This window comes from Bufo gargarizans, chromosome 11 (assembly GCF_014858855.1).
Source record: "Bufo gargarizans isolate SCDJY-AF-19 chromosome 11, ASM1485885v1, whole genome shotgun sequence".
NCBI lineage: Eukaryota > Metazoa > Chordata > Amphibia > Anura > Bufonidae > Bufo > Bufo gargarizans.
Genome location: NC_058090.1, coordinates 41,753,701 through 41,773,562, shown reverse-complemented (window position 1 = coordinate 41,773,562; position 19,862 = coordinate 41,753,701). Strand labels below are relative to the sequence as shown.

General features: G+C 43.4%; 1 protein-coding gene across 2 annotated transcripts in view; it reads right to left on the bottom strand.

Annotated features, from left to right (window-relative positions):
* The window catches only part of UBR1 (ubiquitin protein ligase E3 component n-recognin 1), a 121,460-nt gene that overhangs the window by 64,060 nt on the left and 37,538 nt on the right, over window positions 1-19,862 (bottom strand). For both annotated transcript variants that reach the window (XM_044271645.1, XM_044271646.1), the window contains exons 5-13: window positions 18,881-19,011; window positions 17,816-17,957; window positions 16,722-16,784; window positions 14,903-15,026; window positions 13,877-13,987; window positions 11,745-11,833; window positions 3,805-3,903; window positions 2,168-2,325; window positions 1,613-1,712 (exon numbers count right to left, since the gene is read on the bottom strand). In XM_044271645.1, the coding sequence (XP_044127580.1) occupies window positions 1,613-1,712; window positions 2,168-2,325; window positions 3,805-3,903; window positions 11,745-11,833; window positions 13,877-13,987; window positions 14,903-15,026; window positions 16,722-16,784; window positions 17,816-17,957; window positions 18,881-19,011 (1,017 nt within the window). The remainder of the gene's footprint in view (window positions 1-1,612; window positions 1,713-2,167; window positions 2,326-3,804; window positions 3,904-11,744; window positions 11,834-13,876; window positions 13,988-14,902; window positions 15,027-16,721; window positions 16,785-17,815; window positions 17,958-18,880; window positions 19,012-19,862) is intronic.

The following is a 19,862-nucleotide window of genomic DNA, read 5'->3' as shown; positions in this document are numbered from 1 at the left end:
CAGGTGGGGGTGTTACTTCCAGGACCTCCACTCATCATCTGTCCTGAGGGGTTGTGGCACTTGGATGAGTACTTCAGCCTTTTCATGGTATATCAAGTGTTGTGGTTGTTCCTGGTAGTGCTGCGCTATCCCACTGACTTGATTGGGGATTTAGCTGTAGAAAGGCCATGTGACCAATAAATGTGACGTCACAGGTAGAGGAGGGGGCCGCAGCCCCTTCCAACAGCTTATTGGTGGGTGTGCAGGGAATCGGATCCCCCACAGATCAGATGTGTGTGACCTACCCTATTAAAATATAAAATATTTATCCCATACGGCAAATGGATAAAAAAAAAAAGTAAAAATGGCAAATTGGCATTTTTTGGGGTTGCTTCACCTACATTTTTTTTTTTAAAGTGATCATAAAGTCATATACACCCCAAAATAGTATCAATGAAACGATCGCCCCACAAAAATAGAGCCCTTACACTGCTCCCTAGACATGAAAATTAAAAAAAAGTTATGGGGGTCAGAATATGGCGATGCAAAGAAAAAATTAATTTTTTTCCCCCAATTATTTTTTTTCAGTATTAAAATGCAAAAAAAAAAAATACATATGTGGTATTGGTGTAATCATACTGAACCAGAGAATAAAAGTAACAGTTCAGTTTTACCACATAAAAACAAAACCCATAAAACTATGGTGGAATTGTGGGTTTTTATAATTCCACCCCATTTTAATTTTTTTCACCGCTTCCCACTTACATTGTATGCAACCGCAAATTGTGCCATTAAAAAGTACAACCTGTCCCGCAAAAAACAAGCTCCCATATTGCAATATGAATGGAAAAATAAAAAAAAGTTCTGGCTTTGGGAAGGCTGGGAGTAAAAAAACTAAAGTGAAAAAACTGAAAATCGTCTTGTCCTTTAAGGGATAATGTTTATGGTAGCCTTAAAACAACCCTGTGCACCTACTGCAGGTCTACATAGCAAGCCCAGAACAGCTGAATATCAAGACTTCATGAAAAGATGCATCATTTCTAAAATAATAATAAATAAAAAGATTATGGGGGTCATCTACTGTTCTGAAATATGGCTAAATTAGGCGCAGTTTAGGCGCAGATAGCGGTGCAGGTCTAAAATTGTGGACGTGGAGTGGGGAAGGGGATCATTTTCTACGCCTTTAGGTCTAAGGAAGCTGTCTTTAGAACTGGCGCTGGATGAGATGAAGTTATGGAGAGGCCTGCGCCTCTTCTTAACTTCGGCGGATCCAACGCCAGCTTAGGGGTTATTAAAGGGAACCTGTCACCGGGATTTTGTGTATAGAGCTGAGGACATGGGTTGCTAGATGGCCTCTAGCACATCCACAATATACAGTCCATATAGCTCTGTGTGCTTTTATGGTGTAAAAAAACTGATTTGATACATATGCAAATTAACCTGAGATGAGTCCTGTATGTGAGATGAGTCAGGGACAGGACTCATCTCATGTTAATTTGCATATGTATCAAATCGGGTGACAGGTTCCCTTTAAGCTCGGCGCCTAAAACACCGGTCTTAATAAAAGTGTCCCTAAGTGTAGAAAAAAGTTGCAAAATTGTAATTGTTAAAAAAAAGGAGCTGGTGAGATTACCTGCATACAAGACAAAACACGCAATAAAGAGTGAAATCCCTCTACAAATTTTTCTTTTAGTTTCTCTGTCCATGAAGTAGGTTTGCTAATAAGAATATACCTAAGAAATAGAAAATGAAGCACATACTGTAATAGACAATATCAGCAGTAGTATAAGCAAATGTTACACATAATGAAAAAAGGTGGTCAAAGATGTATGAAACTGAAGTTTGGATCAGAACTTTAGAGAAATGGTAGGCTGGCCATACACATCTGATAGCCAATAGCTATTCTTCTCTCCCTTCCCCCCAAATACACGTTAGATGTCCGTAAAAAGATTACGAATCTTATTTTGTACTGAAACAAGAGTTATATCCTGTATTATACCCCAGAGCTGTATTCACGGTTCTGCTGGTTGCAAATGGAATCAGACACGTATTTTGATAGACTCATCCCTGGCCTAAATGGGCTACAATACAGACTGTAAAACTGCAAGATGGTGCTCATTGGTGGACAGAATTGATTCAACACTTCAATGTACCTGGGTCGATTAAACAGAACAAAACTGAAACTTACTTGAGGTCAAAGATGATGGCGTACACTCTGCAGAATCTATCCTGGCTGTACCCCTGAAAATTAAACTTGTTTTCTAGGTCTAGATACTCGGGAAGGACCTCCAGAAGGGTCTCCGTGATAACTCTCATTACACTCTGTTCTTCAATCAGCAGCCGAGCCTGTAAGAAAACGCCTTGTAGATGTAAGGTTACTTATTTCTATGCATTTCTTCCGCTCACTTGTGTCTACGTTACCTATATTAAAGGGGTGCTTTTCTGCAGATACACTCTATAGGGGAATCCTCAGATGACAAGGAAGGGGGCCCGCTCAGGAGCCTCCTCTATTAAATTTAACAGAAGACATCTCCAACACTGGAGGACCAGGCACATCCATACATTATATAGACAAGCCAATGTGCTGATGCTGTAGGGCAGGGATGCCCAAAAAGCGGCCCTCCAGCTGTTGCAAAACTACAATTCCCAGCATGCCTAGGCAGCCTACAGCTATTACGGCATTCTGGGAGTTGTTGAGCAGGTTTGAGCATCCCTGCTGTAGGGAAATTGAACAAACATTGCTGGGTATCCATACAAATAACAGCTGATCACTAGGGGTCCGAATAACAGGAATCCATGTGGTCATTTATCAGAGGACTATCCTAACAAAAAGGTTCAACATGGTCCTTTGATATGGTTGATACCTTGTAAAATTAAATTATTTGCAAACTGGAGGTAGAAAAGTGTGGAGGTTAAAGGGGTCACCAGGATAAGAAAAAGGTCTTATTTTTATGACAGAAACAGCACCACTCTTTTCTATTAGCTGTGTCTGGCACTGTCACGGATGTTCCCATGGCAGGTACCAGGAGATCGGAGAGACTGGCAACTCATGGGTTAAATTGACAAGTTCCCTGTGGATCTTATTGTGACTGTTTTGGTGAATGCCACACCCCTTGCCTCCGGTGTTGCTTGTTGGTAATTTACCTTTCCCATAAGTAGCCGCTTCTCACTCTTGGAGGTGCGGTTTATACATTTTCTTCCTGCCTTCTAACTAGCTGGTCGGTTGTACCCTGTCGTGTTTCTGGAGTTGCCAGTTTTATACTTTTAGCTAAGTCTTGTCTTTTCTTATTGTATTGTGTTTGTTATATTTCCTGTTGTTTGTATCTGGGCCTGAGACAAAGACTTCCATTCGTCCATCTGGGGAGGAGTGGGTGGTCTCTGCTCCTAACCTCATTCCAGGGCCTTATAGGGATATTAGGGCCTAGGTATCCAGCTTATGAATATTCCTACCTTCAGGGTCTATTCATATTGATAGGTAGTTAGGGCGCGGATAAAGGTTGTTTAGGAGGTGACCTCTTCCTTCCCTAGTTTCCAGGCCCAGTTACTGTTCCCCTTCCCTCCTGTGTTCTGTGTGTAGTTTTCTCCCCACATTGATCGTGACAGGTACTGCAAGCCCATACTGCTGCTGCACAACATGTAGACAAGAGTGGAGCTGATACTTTTTTTTTTTTTAAAGCAGAAACTTGTTATTTCTAATTGTACATATGATGTGTTAGCCTTGTGACACTATGTAAAAGCGATTATTTTTCATCCAGTATATACAGAATTATAATCTATCTTCCCATATATATACAAAATCGATTATACCAGACTTTTCCTACATACCAGAGTGGGAACAGTGAACACTTGCACTGAAATGGCTGTGACAGAGATGCTTCTGTCTCGCTCATCATCCATGTATTCCTTTTGAACTTTCTTATAACGCTAAAAACAGAAACATTATTATGTTGCAACTGTCCCAAGAAAGAAGAAAGTCATGCTTACATTATCATGTATAACATGTATACTGCGTGCCGGTGGACAATGAGTCTAACAAGTCACAGTACCATCCTAATGTGCCACCAACAACTATAGCTCTTCTGCTGCCAATTCTTATACCATGCATAGTAAAAGTCGAAATTTTTGTCAAGATGAAGACTAGAGATAAGTGAATTTTTCAAAAATTTGATTCGGCCGGTTCGCCGAATCTTCCGAAATGATTAGATCTGAATTTATTAGCGGCTAATTGCGTTAAAAAACAGCTATTTCCTGGCTGCAGAGAGCCTGATTAGTGGTGTAGAACACTGTGCCTTGCAGTAACACGCATAGGGAGTCTTCTCTGGTAGTGAAATAATACTGTGAGTCACTATGACATTAGATGACAGGCGTCGCTCCACCCTTCACTTATTTGGGCAGGTACGGGGCCAAAACTGACCAAATAACTCAAGTATGAACTCACCTTACAGGTCGATGTTAGAGCCAAGAGCCAAGAAGAAGCGCACTCCTTTTACACAGTCGTCAGCTGATTCCACATAGATGTCTACAGAACCTGTTCTATTGAACGCCTTTACAAGTAGAGCGCCCCGGACAGAGTAGAGAGGGTGTCAGCAGTAAGTTTCTGTTGACGTCACTGGTTATTTTGCCCTTCCGTTGATCCGTCATAACAATTACTCTCAAAAAACGGATCCTGTCTGTGGAGCATACACCTTCACTCCGTCAGCATTTGGTCAGTAATCCATCAGTATTGCTAATGCCAAAAAAACAGGAGTGGATCCAAAACAGAGATGACACGTTAACGGAATATTTGCATGTCTTCTGTGTTTTGTACCCACTCCTGCTTTTGGCTACCAAATCATAAGCTAATTCTGATGGGACCATACAGGGCTTACAGCTGCTACAACGACAGGATCCATTGTGTTTCTCATTTTTTCTTCCTTCTGACACATTAGAAGAAGGGTCAAATAAATGGCGATGTCATCCAGGCCAAAAAGGCAAAATAGTGGCCCAGTCATGAAGTGGGGATGGTGGGAGAACAGCTCGAGAAGTCGATAGAGTGGCCCAATGACATAGTGGTGAGATGGAAGCAGCATGAGGAGACCACAAAGTGGCCCAGTGACATAGTGGTAAGGTGGCAGCAGCATGAGGAGGCCACAGAGTGGCACACTGACAGAGTGTAGAGGTGGCAGCAGCAGAATGAGGAGGCCCCATAGTGGCAAAGTGACATAGTGTTGAGGTAGCAGCAGCATGAGGGGGCCACAGAGTGGCACAATGACAGAGTGTGGAGGTGACAGCAGGAGCATGAGGAGGCCACAGAGTGGCAAAGTGATATAGTGTGGAGGTGGCAGCAGCATGAGGAGACCACAGAGTGACCTGTTGACAGAATGTGGAGGTGGGTTGCAATAACAGTACCCGCTGACGATGGTGGGTGTAAGAAGGAGCACTTGGCATCAGATGTGTGGCATCAGGCGGGTGGCAGCATCAGAATAGTAGCCGAGGCCGGTAGCCAGAAGAAACCGGTCTCTTTTGTCAAGGTTTGGGTGATGCAGCATGGATGATCTAATCTGATGCATCAGGCATTGGTGGGTGGAAATCCTGGCTGATCCACGCCTGATTCATCTTGACAAAGGGTCAGTCTCTCCACATTTTTGGGTGAACAGGCGTGTTCTCCTTGGGGTAACTATGGCCGCCGCCGCACTAAACATCCACTCTAATGCCACACCACTGGCCGGGAAGGACAGCTTTTCCAGGGCAAACTCAGCCAGTTGCGGCCGCAAATCCAGTTTGGCTACCCAGTAGTCTAGCGGATCTTCTTTTTTTGAATCAGATCATTTTTATTAAAGGTTTTACATACAGCCAATTATTCAGATTAACCGTACATTATATGACAATAGGATATCAATACAGTTAAATCAATCATACTTTATCCAAATCAGCACGTCAATAACACTGCATCAAATAAACCTTTATTAAATCTCACAGTCCCCCCAACTCCCTCCCCACCTCCCCCTCTCCGTGTGGTCATCTGTTCAGCGGATCTTCGATGACGGATGGCAGGGTGCACTCCAAGTATGCCACCACCTGCTGGTTCAGGTTCTGCTCTATGTATAGCTGCTGGTAAGTAGGTTCTTCACTATGCGACTCTAGACTCAGGCTGTGCAACCCCAGATGGGTGGAAGACATCAGGAACCACTTTACAACCAGATTAAACATGTGCGTCATGCAGGGCTCAGCCCTCCTTGACCCAGCGTCAACACCATGTTCTTCCCGTTGTCGGTCACCATGGTTCCGATTTTGACCTGTTGCGGAGAAAGCCAGGATCTGATTTCTTGATGGACACAGAGAAGTTCCTCCCCTGTGTGACCCAGTTCGCCCAGGAAAACGAGGTGTAGAAAGGTGTGACACCGCTGTGCCCTGCACATGTGGTATGCTGGAGGGGCACTGTGAATTGTCCCTGCAGTGGAGGCCGAGGAGAAGGTGGAGGATGAGGAGGCATAGGCGGACAATGTAGCAGGACCAGCGGCGTAAGAATGTGGAGGTGGAAGCGGTGTCCCCTGGCCAAGTTGCTGGTGTGGCTGGGCAGGAACCACATTTACCCAGTGGGCCATAAAGGATATATATTGTCCTTGACCGTAGTTACAGCTACCAACCAATTTTCCCAAAAAAGGCTGTATCACTGAATGGCTAATCAATGAATTGTTAGTCCCTACGGAAGATACTCTACAATCACCCATCAATTTTCCCAAAAAAGGTTGTTTCATTAAAAAGATTTTACCACTGAATGGCTAATCGACGCAATTACTCAGTACCTACAGAAGAAAATCTACATTCACAGACTAATTACTAAACAGCTATTAGGTAACTATTTTTCCTATTAATAAACACCAAAAATGGCTGAATGACAATGTAAATTCACATGTAAGGTCCACGTGAGATGTTCAGAAGCTAAATGTCTATTAAACTTGTTAAGTCTTAAGTACAGAAGGGGACCAGAGAGCCGAAAGGGGTCTGAAATGTGGGAGTTCATAATCATAGGGCAAAGGAGGTAACGAAGCAAAAAGGTTTATTTTCTGATCTCTTTTTGAGAGCGCTAGAATGATGGTGAGTGCGAATAATTATACTGACCGGTGTGCGAAAAAAGTGAAGTCTAGAGTCTGTCAACTTCAGTTATGTTTAATATGTTGGGATTATGGTTTAAATAAAGGGGATTTGGGAAGAGGGGAAGGAGACAAAATGCTATCTTTATTCCATCTGGAAATGCCGATTTGTTTAAGTGATTGAGAAGTGATATACCTGTGTGCCTGGGGAGCGTCTCCTGGAGAGAGCTATATGAAACAAACCACCATGAGGATTGCTACATGGAATGTGAAGGGCTTGCGCTCCCAATACAAACGCATGAATATTCAGAGACATGTACAGAAACACAAAACCGATGTGGCTCTTCTCCAGGAAACGCATCTAGAAGAGCAAGATTTTTGGAGGCTCCGTAAACTTTGGGTGGGGTATATGGGTCTCCCTCACAAGGGAAAAAAGCATTATGGACACTACCAGCATTTCCCCAAGGGAGAGAAAATAAAATGTATAAAGAATGGAAACAGAAAGGTGCAACAACATTACGTGACATCTTAGACAAAACAAACCAGAAGTTGCTCACCTGGGAGGAATGCAAGTCCAAATACAATCTACCTACCCCTCATTTTCTTCCGTTCCAACAGATACGTTCTTACTGTAAAGCCCAGTCCGAAAAGTTGGGAGAGTCGGACAGACTGACTTGGTTTGACGCACTAATAGGAAATAATGACTCCATGCTTCCCTTGTCAGAAATGTACCGCAGACTACATAGTACACAAACCATAGGTCTAGTTAAAAGGGCCTTCTCTGCATGGGAAAAGGAGCTAGGTGTCCGAAACATATCTAAACAGATCAGGGATGGTTTTGAACTAATAAGAAAGGCAATATACAATGAGCAATGGCGGGAGACCCAACTGAGAATAATGCACAAAGCTACTTATGCTTTCGACCTATCTTATAGAAAAGCTCCGTGCCATTATTTGAGACAGTGTCCCAAATGCTCATTACCAAAAGCAAACCCACTACATGGTCTCTGGAACTGCCCAAACTTAACCTCCTTATGGACCCAAGCAAGAGACTATATCAAAGCAGTTTGGGGGAGTAGATGTCGCTCTCAACCCGCAAAAATTTATTTTCCAATTTATCCCTATAGATCAGGCGGGAGGGAGGTATCCGAAAAAGGAGTCCATATATTACTTATGTCAGTCAAAAAAGCAATTTTAAGACACTGGCTCCAAAGTGAGACTCCTGTATGGGAGGAGACGCTGGGTATCCTGAAACATACGCTTCTCATGGAAAGATTGGAGATGGAGAGGTACAAAGAAAAGTCCGTAGGCAAATTTGTCAATAAATGGAGAAAGTTTATTGAGGCATCACTAACAGACACAGAAAATCGAGAGCTGATGTCTCCCTTCACACAAACAAAATGGTATCTGGAGGCCCAAATGGGAGGGAAATTGGGTACGGTAAATTGGAAATCTGGTATATCAGGGAGATATGGAAAATACAAAGAGGCAGGACGTGAGTCTAGTTCCTTCTGAATTGGAATAAAGTAGGCATATCGGATCAGCAGTCTAAGTTTGGTTGGGATAGGGTGGGAAGGGGCGAATTTATGTTTGTTAACGTGAAAAATCGGAAACAAACTAACTGTTTGTACACTGTGTAGATTTAATTTTGCAAAGATTGCATTCAGAAACTATGTATAAACATAATGTTGAAATCTTTATAGATCTTTCAATAAAAATAAATAAAAATACAGCGCAACAATGTCTGTACGACAATGTAAATTCACCACAGAATGGCTAATTAGGCTACTTTCACACTTGCGTTCGTGGCTCCACTTATGAGTTCCGTTTAAAGGCTCTCACAAGCGGCCCCGAACGCATCCGTGCGGCCCCAATGCATTCTGAGTGGACGCGGATCCGCTCAGAATGCATCAGTCTGGCTCCGTTTGGCCTTCCGCTCCGCTCAGCAGGCGGACACCCGAACGCTGCTTGCAATGTTTTCGTGTCCGCCTGGCCGTGCGGAGTCAAACGGATCCGTTCAGACTTACAATGTAAGTCAATTGGGGACGGATCCGTTTGAAGTTGACACAATATCGCTCAATTTCAAACGGATACGTCCCCCATTGACTTTTAATGTAAAGTCTGGACGGATCCGTCTGACTAACTTTCAGACTTAGAATTTTTTCGGAAATATAATGCTGTTCTGAACGGATCCCATCGTCTGCATTATAGGAGCGGATCCGTCTGTGCAGACACCAGACAGATCCGCTCCGAACGCAAGTGTGAAAGTAGCCTAACACGTACTTATTTTTTCCATTAATACACCCCAACAATGGCTGTATAACAATGTTGGTTCACTGCAAACCAGCTAATAAGATGTATTCTTTTTCCTATTGATACACCACAAAAAAAAAAAATATAACAATCACAATTCACCACAGAACGGCTAATAGGATGTACGTATCTATCCTATTAATACACCCTGTAAATGGCTGTAGTACAATGGAACTTCACTGTATTTTTTTGCCACTAATACACGCCAAAAAGGGCTGTAATTTTTTCACTTCAACACAGAACGGCTAATAAGCCTCCCCCCCCCCCCCCTCCCACTAATACACAACAAAAAAAGGCTTTAGAACATATATATAACTGCACCGCACAAGCGCTAATAAGACCCCAATAACAAAAACGGTTTGCTGAAATTATTGCAAACCTGAAATGAGCAGCAGTATAATGGCAATTTGGATCCGCAGTCAGTACAGCAAGGTGTAATAGGATTGTTCCTATTACCCAGGCTGTAACCTCCCCTATTGGACCCCGTTCTGCTTCAATAATGTGGAATGATTCCTCCTTATCCTTTCCCTGAACTTCTATTGAGTAAAATATAAGTAATGAAGTCTTTCCTAGCACTGTCCCTAGCGCCTGCTGACGTCTCTCCCTGCACTAAGTACACTGGAAAATGTCTGAATCCATAATGGCTGAGGCTATTTATAGGGCTGTGACATCACAGGGGCTGGCTGCTGATTGGCTGCATGCATGGCATTGTGGGTGATCCCTCGTTACAAAAAGTTCCTTGCTCCATGTCCTAACATGTGCAGCAGCCATTTTAGGAAAAAATGTGATTCGATACCACAAAGCGTGAGGAAATTCGGATTCAGTGCGAATCGAATAATTCCTGAAATTAGGATCAAATTACACTTCGTCAGCTTTGATTCGCTCATCTCTAATGGAGATTAAAAAAAATAAAATAAACAGTACACTAATCTATAGTGGCAGCACAATGGCTCAATAGTTGCCACTGTTGCCTTGAACCACGGGGTTTCAATTTCGACCGAAGGCCATATCAGCTTGGACCTTTCTCCCGTCTTTTACACTGCGTTTTGTGGTGTCCATTTTCACTATGTGCATAAAAATCCCAGGGTGAGATGTCAAATATATCCACAGACAATTTACCGTATATCTGCCAGAAGCCAGAAGTGTGTCATTTTGGCCTCCATCGGACTGGTATAGGTTGGCACAGCTTTTTTAAGCTTTAAAGGAAACCTGTCACCGGGATTTTGTGTATAGAGCTGAGGACATGGGTTGCTATATCGCCGCTAGCACATCCAGAATACCCAGTCCCCATAGCTCTGTGTGCTTTTATTGTGTAAAAAAAACTGATTTGATACATATGCAAATTACCCTGAGACGAGTCCTGTCCCTGACTCCTCTCACATACAGGACTCATCTCAGGGTAATTTGCATATGTATCAAATCGGTTTTTTTACACAATAAAAGCACACAGAGCTATGGGGACTGGGTATTGTGGATGTGCTAGCGGTGCTTGATAAAGACTGGTGAACAGTCGAAACGTTGCCATTTGTGTCTGGAGGTACGAATAAAGAATTCTGATACTGCTACATGCTGCCGAAGCCATCTTCCTTTCCACATATGTATTCCAAGGCCTGATGGATCAAGGGCCTACGGCTAGGCTGCTGCATCGATTAACGCAATATCTTGAGACCATAAAGTGCTGCTTCTACACTTTAACGTTTACTTAAGCACACTATGTGCTGTCCGCATCCACACTTACGTTTCGCGGCCCCACAAAAAAATAGAACATGTCCTATTCTTGTCCGCAGCCACGGACAAGAAAAGGAATTTCTATTATAGTGCCGGCCATGTGCGGACCGCAAAACACTTGGGGACATCTGAATGGACCCTTAGGTGGTTAAGGCTACTTTCACACTTGCGCTTTCCCTTTCCACTATTGAGATCCGTCATAGGATCGCAATAGCGGAGGGAGAACGCTTCTGTTTTGTCCCCATTCATTGTCAATGGGGACAAAACTGAACTGAAAGAAACGGAGTGCACCAGGATGCATTCCGTTCTGTTTGGTTGCGTCCCTATCGCTGACAGAATAACGGATTCGTCCCCCACTGACTTTCAATGGAGTTCATGATGGATCCGTCATGGCTATATAAGACATAATACAACCGGATCCGTTCATAATGGATGCAGGCGGTTGTATTATCAAAACTGAAGCGTTTTTTGCTGATCCATGACGGATCCAGCAAAAACGCTGCTTGCAGAGAAAACTGAAATGTTAAAAAAGTGATTATGCTTTATCTATATACATTGGACATGTCCTTTAATACAAAGAAAACATTTACAATTTTCTAAAGAGATACTATATAACAAAAATATTTTTTTCTCAGATTCACTACAAATTACCTTCACAAACTCAATGGCAAATAATTTCTTGTACTCCATCTCCATGAAAAAACTGCTGAAGATCAGATCATGAAGCACTTTCCTGAAGCCTGGAAACAATGGAATTAGAGGAATTAAAAGCATTGTCTGGGACTGAGACAAAAATGTGCTGGTGGCCGGGCTTGGTGTTTGTGTGAAATTTGAATCTGCTTCGTCTACTCAATACTGCTTTTGGCCTACCTGAGGAGACTTGTGCATTTCCTCCCACTACCCTCTTTCTTTACTGAAGTGGTGTGGAGTAGTTTTGGCACCTACTTACTGCAACTACTGCAAAACAGCTGATCAGTGTCAAACCTACGCTGATCAGATACGGACAGCCTTTTCAGAGTACAGGCCATGTCAGAATATCTTTTATATGGAAAATAAAGTCTTCATACAAGAGATAGGATCAATAAAAAAAATATAACAGTTATAGGATCCTAGCCACCAATAGTAAAATCTTGGACACCACAAATGGCAATACAAGTACTACTGAATCTTTTTCCACAAAACATACATATCAATCAATCTTCTCAGCATCTCCTGCTCTATAACATGCTGCCTGCACTGCATTTTGTGGTGACAGGTTCTCTCTAAGGACTGTTTGTAGCAGTAAGGCCCCTTTCACACGGGCGAGTTTTCCGTGCGGGTGCGATGCGTGCGGTGAACGCACTGCACCCGCACCGAATCCTGACCCATTCATTTCTATGGGGCTGTGCACACGAGCGGTGATTTTCACGCATCACTTGTGCGTTGTGTGAAAATCGCAGCATGCTCCTCTTTGTGCGTTTTTCACGTAACGCAGGCCCCATAGAAATGAATGGGGTTGCATGAAAATCGCATGCATCCGCAAGCAAGTGCGGATGCGGTGCGATTTTCACGCATGGGTTCTAGGTGACAGTCTATTCACTGTATTATTTTCCCTTATAACATGGTTATAAAGGGAAAATAATAGCATTCTGAATACAGAATGCATAGTATAATAGTGCTGGAAGGGTTAAAAAGAATAAAAAAGTTAACTCACCTTCTCCTCTTGTTCGCGTAGATCCCGGTCTGTTCTTTATCTGTGGGCTAAAGGACCTGTGGTGATGTCAGATCACATGCTCCATCACCATGGTGATGGACCATGTGATGTCAGATCACATGCTCCAATCACATGGTCCATCACCATGGTGATGGAGCATGTGATCTGACATCACCACAGGTCCTTTAGCCCACAGATAAAGAACAGACCGGGATCTACGCGAACAAGAGGAGAAGGTGAGTTAACTTTTTTATTATTTTTAACCCTTCCAGCACTATTATACTATGCATTCTGTATTCGAATGCTATTATTTTCCCTTATAACCATGTTATAAGGGAAAATAATACAATCTTCAGAACATCAATCCCAAGCCTTTTGGGTACCAAACATGCGCGATTTTTCTCACGCGAGTGCAAAACGCATGACAATGTTTTGCACTCGCGCGGAAAAATCGCGCATTTTCCCGCAACGCACCCGCCTCTTATCCGGGCAAAAAACATGACGCCCGTGTGAAAGAGGTCTTAAAGCTTTGATCCTTGATAGCTGGAAGTCATCACATCACTGTTCTGCACTACAAGGGACATACAGCATCCTTCCTATTTACCTCATTCCCATTTTCTCCCTTTGTCCAGAGCCCCATTTTCTATAAAACTAGCTTCACTTATGTGATCACCTTTTGCTAGGAACCCCTGCTCCTTCTGCTGTCACTTCCCTCCCATCTGTATCCATTTCAGTCACTGTATCATGACATCCACCCAAATTGGAAGGTCATCAACACCAACAAAATCAGCACGCTCCTCTCCTGCAACCTGTGTGTACATGTTGATGATCAGATTGGTTGGATATTGCTTTATTCTTAAAGAGGTTATCCAACCCCTATAATGTCCCCCAAAATACCTGGGCACTTCATACAGGTAAAAGGGGAGATGCAGCGGCGGCCGTTCGGTATCAGGAGCGACGTGGGTGTCGGGGAGCAGGGTAGGTATAACCTGTACAAGGTGCCTGGGCATTTTGGGGGCCATTATAGGTGTTGGATAACCCCTTTAACTTCATGAAATAAATGAACATACTGTACAAACAAAACACTTACCTTTATGAAGTTTGGCGTCACTAAGGATAAACAAACTGACATGGCACAGCTCTTTCAGGGTGGTTGTTTGTGGCTCCAAGCACACCTGACAGAAGATCTGACGAAAGTCACCTAAAATCAAAAGAGGTTTATTAGCAGTTTCTTTTTTGATGGATTAAAGGGGTTGACCATGTGTTTATTATTAATGTATCCTCAGGATAGGCCATCAATATCAGCTCAGTGGGGGTTAGACACCCCCATTGATCAGCTGTTTGAGGAGGCTGCAGGACGCCTAGCAGCTTACCAAGCTCAGTGCCATCCAATGGATAGTAGCTACGCTTGGTATTGCAACCCAGGCCCTTTAACTTGAATGGGACTGAGTTGCACCTAGGCTATGTGACTGATGAACGTGACGTCACTGGCCTAGGAAAGGGTCGCAGCACTCACCAGAGCGCAGCCTCTGCAAACAGCTGGCCGAAAGGGGTGCCGGAGGTTGGACCTTCACAGATCACATACTGAAGACCTATTCTGGGGATAGGTCATCAATATGAAAATCTTGGACAACCTCTTCAATGACAGTAATAGTTGCACTAAAGACAGAATGGTGGTGAAAGTTTGCAAAGTTAAATGGGGTTGTCCGGGTTCAAATCTGAACCCAGACATATCCCTAACTTCACCCCTCCGGCCCCCCTGACATGAGCATCTGAGCATCTCATACTACAATGCTCTCCTTTGCCCTGTGCTGAATCGTGCAGGGCAAAAGTTTTAGGAGATGTACAGGGCTCTCAATAGGGACTGCTAGGCGGAGGCTTCTGCCCAGCAGTGAGCCCCGTGACATCACGGGCACTAATGGACATGCTTAAGTGCTGCCCTAGCCTGTAAAATGCTGGGCAAGGGAGAGCATTAGAGCAGAAAATGCTCCGATGCTCATGTCAGGGAAGCCGGAGGAGTTTAGATAGGGATATGTCCGGGTTCAGTTCTGAACCTGGACAACCCCTTTAAGTTAGTGAAGTACTGTGGGTGGGCGGCATGTACAAGCTTACTTACTTGAGTAGGCCAAAAGCTTGTTCAACCAGATGCCAAGACGGCATGCAGACGTTTGATGTGCCATTACCAGAAAACTAAGAACTTCAACACGTAGAGGCCGCAAAGACACATTTTCAGAATATGTCTGAAATAAAACAAAAAACACATAAAAGATATTTTTATAAATACCACTGAACAGTATAAAGAAAGAAAACATGAGAAAAAACGAGTCCCGTGCCAAGCTAGATTATAGGAGTCCTTCATTTGGCAGTGATCAATGTGAACCTTACTGAGCTGCATTGTGCTGCTCATAATGGTCATAATTAATGATAGTCATATATCTACAAGGCCCAATTATATCATACGGCAACCACCATCAGGGTCAGTCAAACAGGTAACAGACACGTTTTGTTTGGAATAGGGAAAAAAAAATCAGGATTCATGATAACTCATTGGGGGGAATTTCAGATTTACTTTTCCACTGAAAACTATGCATTCAGTAAGAAATCTGTGGAATGAAACAGTGGGATGAACCCTGCATAGTGCGATCTGTGAGACTATCATAGTAATTATTTATTACTTTTTATTAGAAATCTTGGAGTCAGTAGTTGCTATTAACTGCAAACCAGCAGATTTTATGATGTGAACAGTCTACTGATTACATGTAGGATTTTTCGACTAAGATTCAATAACTCAGTAAATAAAAGATCATATTAGACCTTGGCTGTGGCATCTAGGGTCTACTAGTGAGCATTACCAAATGATGTACCCTTAAGGGCCCTTTACACTGTCCGAGAACCCACCAGATAATCGCTAACAAGCTTTCTTAGGACCGCTCGTTAGCCATTATCTGGCAGTGTAAAGGTGCCGCCGTTTACCTGATGAAACAGCAAAAAGCTTGTTCTTTGGGTAACTGGATCTTTTGTATAGGCACCTAAATCATTGTTTGCCGGCAGCAGATTGTGCTGTGTAAGCTCGCTTTGCTGCCGGCAAACAATGAGTCTGTATGAGGATGAGTGATGTGGGGGAGATCGCTGCTATTACATGCAGCGATCTCCTCCTCTAACAAGCAGATGGTTGCCGGGAAGGATCGCTTCCTTCCCGACAATCACCTGTCATATAGTCCAGTCTAAAAGGAACCTTAAATGATTGTGGGGGTATGACTCCCGAAACCCCTACCGATCCTAAGTGTGAAAGAAATGTAGCAGTAAACCAGCCCTGCATCCCCCACTCTTGATTGATGGGAAACCCAGAGTTTATTCCCCAGCATAGCGGCACTGTGCAGGAAACTGCTGCACGGTCCCTTGAGTGAATGGGGGTGACTGCATTTTCCTGCACAACCAAGTGCCATTGTGGAGGGAAAACTAAGCTAGCGCTGCGTTCCCTTCATTCCAGTGCTTGTTGTACATAAAAGTCAAGGCATGAGCTAGCAATACACCATTACTTTATAGCAGGGATGGCCAACCTGCGGCTCTCCAGCTGTTGAAAAACTACAACTCCCACCATGCCCTTCTGTAGGCCGATAGCTGTAGGCAATGTGGGAATGCTGGGAGTTGTAGTTTTGCAACAGCTGGAGAGCCTCAGGTTGGCCATCCCTGCTTTATAGGATGGGATAGCCCTCGTGTCATCTGATCCTGCAAGCATAGTCACTCCCAACTGTGCACTACTCCTGACATTTGGCAGGTTAGTAAGAAGGGAGTTGAGCACAGAAATAATAAACTTAGCTGTAATATATATGATAAATGTATCTGTGCTACATCTGTGTATCTGTAACATAAAAATTAAAATAAATTGTAATGTAATTGTTAAATTAAAACAAGTATTAATAAATAGTGATTACCTTGAGCTTTTCTGCAATTTCTTGACATTCATCTAAAGTGCCTTCTTTAATAGTTGTACGGCCCTGTTTCAGGAGTTCAAGAGGTTAAATGGTATTAAACCACTTATACTTTGGCAGGATTATCAGGCATTATAACCAAGAACAACTAAGCAGCTGTATGTAAGACTGGATATAGCATTTAAAAGGTTGTGTCATCCAAGAGATCAGTTGCATATCACTATGATGCAGCCATTGTCCAATCAGTGGGGGTCTGACTGCTGTAGCCCCCATATTAAAGGGGCTGTCTGATCAACAAAGACATTTATGATCTATTCATAAGATAAGCCACTAACATGTGAGTGGTAGTCGTCATAGTGGTCTGCCGAGCTCTCATCAGGAGGCTGCATGAATGGCTATTGACTAGGCACCTGGAAAAAAGGTGATCAGAGATGACAGGAGGCAAAGAAGAACAGTGCTCTCCAAGAAAAGCATCCACTTTGTTCTAGCATGTAGCAGAGGTCTGACCAACGTGACCCTACGTTGAGTGTATATTTTATGGATAAGCCAGGAATGTCTTTTACAGGGCATCTGTCAGCAGATTTGTACCTATTACACTGGCTGACCTGTTACATGTGCGCTTGGCAGCTAAAGGCATCTGTGTTGGTCCCATGTTCATATGTGTGTCTGCATTGATGAGAAAAATGAAGTTTTAATATATGCAAATGAGCCTCTAGGAGCAATGGGGGCGTTGTCATTGCACCAAGAGGCTCTGCTCTCTCTGCAACTGCCACGTCCTCTGCACTTTGATTGACAGGACAGGCAGTGTAAACACCATCATGCCTGGCTTTGTTAATGAAAGTGGAGAGGGCGCGGCAGACGCAGAGAGAGCAGAGCCTCTAGGTGTAATGGTAACGCCCCCGTTGCTCCTAGTGGCTCATTTGCATATATGAAAACATAATTTTTCTCAGCAATGCGGGCACATATGAACATGGGACCAACACACATGCCAAGCGCACATGTAACAGGTCAGCCAGTGTAATAGGTACAAATCTGCTGACAGATGCCCTTTAATGTATAAACTTATATAATTGGTGGAGAAGAAAACATTCACTGACCTCTCTCTCAGCCGCATTGGTAATTGCCTGGGCCTCCTTTATGTCACAGCCCAGGGATCTCTGCAGACTGTAGATAAAGTGATCATTGGAGTGGTGTTCATCGCTGTATAGCACACAGTAGTAACGGTCTGATTTGCTTGGGCTGCGGAGGAGCAACATAGTTGGTCAGGACCATTGAGTAAATAGAGATGGTATAGATGGGGCCTGGAAAACTGCAGTCCCCGGACACTAGGATCCAAAGAGTTGTATTTGTACCTGTCAACCCTGTATTCCCCTTGGTTTTATGTGGCACCAGATATGTCTGGCGGTTGCATATCTTCCTAGACATGAAATAAAACGTATATAGAAAGCAGTGACCAGACTGTTTGCCATGGGCAAACTTAAAGGAGTATTCTCATCTGAGGATGGTCCCCTTTCCAACCTCATCCGGCCTGAATGTGGTAGGCGGAACTACAAAAAGAGCCAAGGGGGCTGTGCTACACTGTTTCCATAATTACCATACAGTCCGCTGTTTTCATAGTTCCGCTTCCACATCCAGGCCACAAAGGGTGGGGGCCCCAATCTACAGATAGGTGCTTGTCCAGGAGGTAGAGATGCAGATGGACAAAGGCCTTGAGAAAGCATCTGTCGACGCGAAAACGCTGTAGGCCACTTGCTCTTCTGCTTCTTTCCTCTCGTCCTGATTTTGCACAGTGTGGAATAAATAAAAGAAGATATTTTTATGGCGAGTGCCATACTGCTTTATTCTATTTGTGGATCTCAAGATGGAAATATCTATTTAACTGTTCTTTGGTTCTCATATATTATCCCGCACCCCAAGTCTGCTACATACAAACTGCGTGAATTCTACTCTGTGAATAATAACCAGGCTGGAAAATTACTGTGAAAGCCATAAGTATACATCCCTGGATACAGCACATATGGTTTCAGAGTACTTGTAAGGCATTGCTATGGAACAGCAGATGAGCGCTAGAACATATAATAGTAATAGCATGCAACGATACTATAAACTACAGCCTAAATCACAGTAAAGCTACAGCAGAACATAACAGCACTATGTATTACCCCATATTCAGACAGGCTGGCAGGCTCTTCTGTTCCTCCCAGATAAGCAGGTCCACAATGTACTGTATGACAACGGGAAACACTTTCCTAGTCTGGGATAAAAGCTCTTCCGTTAATCGAAATCCAGTATCCTGAAAGGTTAAGAGAAACCCAAGTTACAATAAAAATATAAATATTATATATATGTATATGTATAAGGGCGCACTGCGCAAGTATGGCTACTCTCCATTCTAAAGGTGTGCCAAAAGTAGCCAAGCCCATAGAGTTGAATGGAGAGGTGACCGCTTTTTTGCTTAGTGTCGCCTCCTAGTGGCAACAGCTATACCCATGGTCTTCTGTGTCCCCCAATGATACGAGTGAGAAATAGCCAAGCGCACCTGTGCCTTGGCTCACCAGTCACTTCTATGGGAGAAGTTAAACCATTTGTTAAAAATAGAAAAATGTTTTTGCATCACTGCATCTCATGACCCATAACTTTTTTTTATTTCTCTTTCTACGAAGCTGTGTGAGGGCTTGATTTTTGAGGGACAACTTGTAGTTTTCATTGGTATCATTTTGGGGGTACATTACACTTTTTGATCACTTCTGTTTTTTTGTGTTTTTTTCACGGTGTTCACCGTATGTGTCGTTACAGACATGGCAATACCAAATATGTGGAGGAGAGCTTATTTTTAAATTTTTCCATTGAAAAGCATTTTTTCATTTGAAAAAAAGGTGTTTTGGTATTTTTCACATGCAATTTTTATTATTTAATACATCTTTTTAAACGCTTTGGAAATGCTGGAGGCAGGCCTAGGGCCTACACTAGGCACCGGCCTGAAATCACCGGCATCGGCACCCTGTGATTTGATTTGCGGGGTGCCGATGGGAGACAGAAGTCTACTCCCTCTGTAACCACTTACATGCAGCAGGCACAATTGCTCGTGGCATATAAGAGGATAAATATCCGGGATCTGTGCTCCTGCCGGTCTGGGCTGTTACA